The sequence below is a fragment of the Eublepharis macularius genome, chromosome 13 (genome assembly GCF_028583425.1).
Source record: "Eublepharis macularius isolate TG4126 chromosome 13, MPM_Emac_v1.0, whole genome shotgun sequence".
NCBI lineage: Eukaryota > Metazoa > Chordata > Lepidosauria > Squamata > Eublepharidae > Eublepharis > Eublepharis macularius.
In genome coordinates this window covers 13,930,103-13,937,085 of record NC_072802.1, presented here as the reverse complement: position 1 = coordinate 13,937,085, position 6,983 = coordinate 13,930,103, and the positions used below count along the sequence as shown (strand labels likewise).

At 45.9% G+C, this 6,983-nt stretch overlaps 1 protein-coding gene across 1 annotated transcript in view; it reads right to left on the bottom strand.

The window, feature by feature from the left end:
- Positions 1–1,407: 1,407 nt before the first annotated feature.
- The window catches only part of COL4A6 (collagen type IV alpha 6 chain), a 294,347-nt gene continuing 288,771 nt past the window's right edge, over positions 1,408–6,983 (bottom strand). Inside the window, exons 44-45 of the mRNA XM_054996028.1 lie at positions 5,809–6,095; positions 1,408–3,423 (exon numbers count right to left, since the gene is read on the bottom strand). Coding sequence (XP_054852003.1) covers positions 3,163–3,423; positions 5,809–6,095 — 548 coding nt within the window. The 3' untranslated portion in view covers positions 1,408–3,162. The remainder of the gene's footprint in view (positions 3,424–5,808; positions 6,096–6,983) is intronic.

Here is a 6,983-nt window from a genome sequence, read left to right as displayed (position 1 = left end):
GTGCACTTTGATATTTCCACTTTGAGAATACCTTATTGCTATTTTCTGAGCACCCTCAGGAACCTGGGTCTGTAGCCAAAATTTTCGGATAAGCTGGCCTTCTGATTGTGATTATTCTCAAAAATATTTGGAGATAACTGGGGCCAGCATTTTAAAGGTTGCAACAGCCTTTTTCTCTTGCTTTTGGAGGTTTCCTGGGTAAAAAAGGGAGGAGGGCAGCAACTCTCACAAGTGAATGGCATTGCACGTTAGTGGGAGCTCAACTGTCTTTCCAGTCATGGCCATTCTCTCATAGCTCACAGAAATGCTGACCTGGCTGCGGGTAGCTTCAAGGTGAGATTTGTTGGGAGTGCACGCTTGGCTGCTCTGGTCTGCCACCTGCTGCAAGGTTGGTTCTGCTGGGATTCTCTGGTTCTGTTGGGCTTTGTTGGTCATTTTTGCAGTGGGAGGCTTGTGTTCATTGGTTGCTCTTGTATGTCTAGCTAAGGCTTCTTTGCCCTGCAGAAAGCATTGGATCCCCCCCACTCATAGGAAAAATGGAGAATAGCTGGAGGTGCCTTGTTAAGGGGCCCATAGAATCGGACCCCTTGACCTAATCTATTTGAAACTTGGGGGGCAGGCAGCAGTAGCTTTGCTGCAGTTTTGGTGCCATTTGCTTCAAAAACAGCCACTCCAGACCCCTGGAAAGATTAAATAATGGACCTAGTTAACTTTTGAACCCCCACAAACCCCTGGATCTGAATACCAAACTGGTACAGGAGGGCCTGAATATCAGGAATACTGGTATCTATGGCCTCCCCAGAACCTGAATAAAAAACCCCAACTTTTAAAAAAAGTGAACATTCCTATTCATGATGCATCTTACGCAATTCCTGGGCTGAAGACATATACAAGCAAAGCTGGGGGCTACTTCAACACCCATTCCTTGGCTTATGCCATCAAGCCACAGAAATATGGCCATGGTGAACTGGGCCACCACCTGCTTTGCATGCTGAAGCCCAGACTCTGGCCTCTCCAGGTAAAGGTGCTTCTTGAGAGCTTTCTCTAGCAGAGACCCAGAAAAGCTACTGGGTCTCAGCTACAGTTACTAGAAATTCCTGGCTGAATTCGATGGACTGGTGGTCTGACGAGTCTTAAGTTGAGAATTCCAAAATCCCTTTTGCTAGTGCAGCCCGCAGTCCTTTGCGCCTGCATTCTACTGTACTCAGTGAGGTTTGGTTTGGAGCAACACCTTGGCCTGTACATTCCATTTGAATTCCAGAAGACTCTGGGAGCACCTCTTGCCCTTCAACCAACCTCCCATTCAGCCAAGACTGCAAGTTTCCTCTGGTTTTGATGCATTTTACACAATGCGTGGCCATCAGCAACTTTTCTTTAGCAGTAAGAAGGGAATATAATTCACAAAACTGGCATTTTTTTCTGGTTTATGGCTCTGAGTTAAAAATAACAATGAAAAGTACAATCAGTGCCCTAAAGATGCTTTCAGCAGTGCATTAAAAAGTCATTTTTTCAAAAATTGGCAGAAGGAAGATGAAAATGAAATGGTTTGAGTAGTATAAAAGATTCAGCCACCATCTCAGTGTTAACATCAGCATAAACCGAAAGTGTTTAATAGTCTATTACTACTTAGGTATTAACAGTTCCAAGGCTACCTCTGAAAGATAAGGCCAAATATATAGCTACAAAACCCAAGAGAAAAGGAAGTTTCACTTGGGTTCAGGTAACACCATATGCAAATAGTCAGACAGAGTCAGGGTTACCCAATAACTGTCAACAAGGGTCATGGAGTCGGAATGGAGTTTGACATCTGCTATTAACAGTGGTAGAGTGTGGCTTTTTACACAGGGTGAAACTAAGGGTCTCACCACACAAGACAAAATACACTCGAATTACACAGGTAAATTGAGTATTTTGTAATTCGAGTGTAATTCAAGTGTATTTTGTCTTGTGTGTTTTGATCCTAAGTTCTTAGGTGTGCCATCTAAAGCTCCCAACCTTCATTGACCTGGTTAGAAATTTCACAGGTGGATTTGTTGGTAACCCCATCACTGTCCCGAATACAACTGCATCACAAGCCCGAAGTGACAACAGCAGAGAAGATCAGGCAAAGCAGAGGAGTGCAGAATATATTCCATAAAACATATGGGGATCACTCATGTTGAGACTAATACCAATCCATCACAGAGACTTCAGCCAGCCAAATGAAAGTGAGCTACATCTGAGAGGACAGCTGAAGCCATGTGATTAAGCACGTAGGAAACGCTCTGGATCAGGATCAAGGGAAAGGCCAAGTTGAAACCCTCCCCCTGCACCACTTTCTTGACCTGAAATGTAAAGCCTTTATTTTCCCCGTTTGGAAAGCATAACTGGCAATTGATCCAGGACCTCTACGTTTGCTCCAAGTGGGGCAAGACAGCAGCCCCGCAGGGCTATTTGAAGTCAGGAAAAGGGCACAGAATGGAAGGCTTTAACCACCCCCCCATCCCCTCTCCAGACAAGGTCTTCACGTTTATATAGGAAAACCGCTGGGAGTTCTGTCTCCTGCATTCCTGTCCTCCAACAGACAAATGAATACAGGGTAGGTCTTGCAATGGTTACTAGTAGCCACAACAGTGAAATGAAATCTCCAGATTCAGAGGCAGGATGTGACTGAATACCAGCAATTGGTGGGGCAACGTATGCCCAGCTTGTGGTACTTTTAGGCATAAAACAAATTACTAAAATAGTTGTGTACGCAGGCAAGCTACAAGACTTTTTTTTTTTTTGGCCTGGTCACTTTTGTGGAGTTATCTGCAGGTTTCAGCTCATTAACATGTGAAGCCTGCCTAATGGCCAGACCCCCCCCCCTCTCAGAGTCCGCTTGAAATCCTATTATAAACCTGTCGGGCATCTCACTGAGAGGAGGGAACAGTCAGATGCAGCTACTGGGAAAAAAAGAAAGGCTTTTTGAGGTAGCCAGGAAGAAAAATATGTAGCACCATGTTCTGTGACACAGACACAAGTCCCAGAGGGGGATTTCTCCCCCTAACTGTGGGAAAACCTGGTTTTGCGGGTTCCCTCAGGATTGTTACCACAGCTGAAAGAAATCTGTGTGTGTTCCTTGACCTCCAGCCAAATCAGCGTGCAAGCCTCTTTGTTGGCATCCACTGGTTGGAACCTTTGCTACAAGTTCTTCATGCACACCTGGCATCGGCCCACTCGTGTCCGGAGCAGTCCCGCTTTCAGCGTTTCTGAGAGAGGCGGGTGGACAAATTGCTGAGTTTGTTCTACTGTGGTCAGCCAAAAGCTGTACTTGTTTGCAAAATAGTGGCAGGTTCCTCGGGCACCGTTGCATTCTATGAATGGAGTGGCTCGGAAATCCTCCAGGCAAGATCCAGGGGAAACAAGTGACTGACCGCCACCTTCTGCTCCAGCTGCTGTGTGCTAAAACAAATGTTTGCAATTTAAAGCAAATTTCAAGGATCAGTAAAGTTGCAGAAAATGCCAAAAGATGTGTTTGTTGCATGAGCAAAATGAGGCGCCAGTAATCGTAATCTACACCTCAGCAGAGTTTAAATGATGGAGCAAGCATGCCATGTGAGATGGCTTTCGACATCAAGCCAGTTTTTATATAATGCGGGGAGGGGGCCTAAAACTGAGTCAAATCTGAAATGCCCTGCTTACGGCAGACCTGATTTAACATTTTAAGGGAAGGTGAGATTTGGCATGGCTCTTGCGAAGGGCAACTTGTGAGTGGGATGTTCCACTTCGGGTTATTGGTCTGGCTAACCCAGTATTGCCTGCACTGATGGGCAGAGGCTCAGCTCTTTCCTAACACCTGCTATCTGAGAGTCTTTCAACTAGGGTTATTCCCTTTTTAAAAATTGAGTTAATTTTGGATCTGGATTTCCAGAAGGGCATGGTTTTTATTATATACAAGTTTCTGTGCCTTTGTTCTGTTCTGAGGGGTTTTTTTTTAGGGTCCTGAAAATTTGTGAACATTTTCCCAGTTCCTCCCATATTCCCCCCCAGAGGCAGCAGGTGCAGGGTGGGAGGGGGAGAGGGGAAGCTGGCCCTGCCAAGCAGCTGTTAGTCTCTGCCTCTGTTTAAATTTCAAAGGGACTAGAGGCCCTGCCTAATAGCTGACAGCTGGGTCTACCTGCCGTTGGAAATATTGGCCACTATTTCTTATGGGATGTAAAAGGCCAGGTCTACCCATTGGACAGTGAAGAAAGCTGTCAGGAAGAAAACTGAGTCATTTGAAATGTGGTGTTGGAGGAAAGTTTTGCAGATACAAGCCTGAATTCTTCCTAGAAGCTAAAATGACAAAATTAAGGCTATTGTACTTTGGTCACATCATGAGAAGACAAGATTCTCTGGAAAAGTCAATAATGCTAGGAAAAGTGGAAGGCTGTAGGAGATGGCTTGACTCAATAAAAGAAGCCACATCTTCCCGTTTGCAAGATCTGAGCAAGTCTGTTAATGATAGGGTATTTTGGAGGTCTTTCATTCACAGGGTTGCCATAGGTCGGAGCTGACTTGACGGCACATAACACACACACACACACGAAAGTAAGTAATGGCCCCATTAGTTCCGATGGCAGTAGACCTGGCCTCCGCTCTACTCACAATCAGGAGTTAGGCAGTATTTATAATCTCTTTAAAGGGACAGAGACAGGACTAATAGCTGTTTGGTGGGCCAGCTTCCTGTTTCTCCTCATTCCTGTACCTCCTCAAAATTGAAACATTGCCAAAATTCTGGGAGAGAATTTTTTGTTAACTTCTAGAATTTTGAGAGTGTTTTTGGTCAAGCTGACTCGCAACAGCTAATTTTGGGTATAATTTCAGCGTGGGTATATCCAAATGCACATCCTTACTTCTAACGGGAGATGCCTGGGGCCGAATCAGAGCGAAAGCTTTCTGTGTGCAAAGCAGGTGACCCACCCCAGAGCCACGGCCTCTCCTCCATTCTCCTGTGCATTGTTCACATCTACATAGGCAGGTGCATGTAATCTCACAGAAGGCACAGATGACCATATAAACAAGCGCATGAACATGATTGCTTGCGGTCAATGTAGTGGGAGATCCTATACTCTGTCATCTTCATCTTCCTCACGTGGTGTTATGGGGATAAACGAGAACCCTTGGGAATCTACTTTGTATCCTGAAAAGTGCTACAGAAATGTTTAATGTTGATAATCTGGGGAAGGGCCATTGTTTAGTGGTACCGCACATGCTTTACATACACAAAGAGAGACAGTGTGGTGAAGTGGCTGAACTAGGTGATCCAGGTCCGAATCCCTGCTCTGCCATGGAAGCTTGCTGGGTAGTTGTAGGACAGCCATTCACTCTCAGCCTAACCTACCTCACAGTATTGTTGTGAGGATAAGCTGGAGGAGAAGAGAACGATGTAAGCAGCTTTTGGTTTCCATTGGGGAGAAAGGTAGGGTATAAATCAAGAAAATAAACACGACTCCCCTCTCTGACATCTCTTAAAGGAATCACAGGTGGTGGGGCTGGGAAAAACCTCTGTGTGGGGCTTTGGAGATTTGCTGCCACTCAGCCGAACCAGGTTAGATGGTAGACCAGTAGCCTGATTCAGGACAAGGCAGCTTCACATGCCCACATATTAATACTGCCCAAACACTTTGCCTCTATTAGGAGTGTATTCCAGTCAGATTAAACTGACCATGTATTGGAACACATCTTTCTGCCTCTAGCTGGAGATCTTCCTTCCCCTAAAGTTGCTACTTGTCCCCTCAGGAAAAGCAGGCGGTTGTGCTCAGCCCATTACGCCCATCCCCAAGCGACTTGTCTCTGGGCCCTTACCATCAGGAAGGAATATCCGATCCAGAGACTGCGCCAGCCTTCTGGGCACTGGGGGATGGTGATGTCCTGACTGTGAATGGCCACGGCTTGGGAAGGAGCTTCACACACTGAGCAGCGGCTGATGTACTGGCGGATCTGGAAGCTGCTGACCGGCATCATGGGGATCGGGGCGGTGGTGGACAGCCAGTAAGACTTGTCATTGCGGCTGGCGTAGTAGCACACCTCGTTGATGTTACAATAAATAAAAGGCATGGTGCTGAAGCGAGGCAGGCAGGAGCCGGCAAAACCTGCGGGGAAGGGGGACGAAAAGGGCACAAGTCAAACTTCTACTCCATAGATAGTAAAGGACAGAGCTGTGTGTGTATGCAGAAATTTGGCCAGAGCCACCAGTGTGGTACTGGGCACAGAACAGGGCTTTCAAAGAATCTCAAGACTTGAACAGCATTGGCTCCTTCAAAGGCAGGCACAATTTATTCCAGCATAACTTTTTGCAAGTCTTCGCCAGACACTACACTGCAATAAATTTTGTTCTCTGCTGCTGAACTCCAGTTCTATTTTGCTGCTACAATCGAACATGGCTACCTCCGCATTTGTTGTTACTCATTTAAATGATAAAGTTTGGGGTCCTTATGGATGTATGCTTGAAATTACGTGGCAATGTTTGCTGAAATCTCAAAATCCAGAGGGGATTGTTGAATACGATTTCCAATGACTGGGAGCAGGGGTCCAATGCCTCCCAAACACTGGCTCTTTGCCCCTCAACCAGAAAAAAAATGCAATACAGCAAAAAACTGCAAAATAAATTATGCAGAGAAAGCGACAGCTAGCCTTGCCTATTTGTCTTAAGGCACCTAGCAGTTAAATTAAAAAAAAAATGACAATAGAAAATCTCAGTCAGACAAAACATAACAGCTTGAAAACAGATTCAAAAACCCAGCAGTAAAGCCGAGACATTTAAATATAAGTAACCAGTGGGTTGGATCCCTGTTGATCCGTTTCCCTAACAGTGGAAATGTCCTCTGGCGTGAGTGGCCGCCTGCAAATGCCGGTGTTTCCACTACCAGCGGGAAAGCATCTCCACACGAGGCAGGACTATCAAGGCGGAAGGTCTGGCTTGCTCGCAGGGGAGGGGAATCTGTGTGTGTGTGTGGGGGAAGTAAATAAGCCGAATGAAA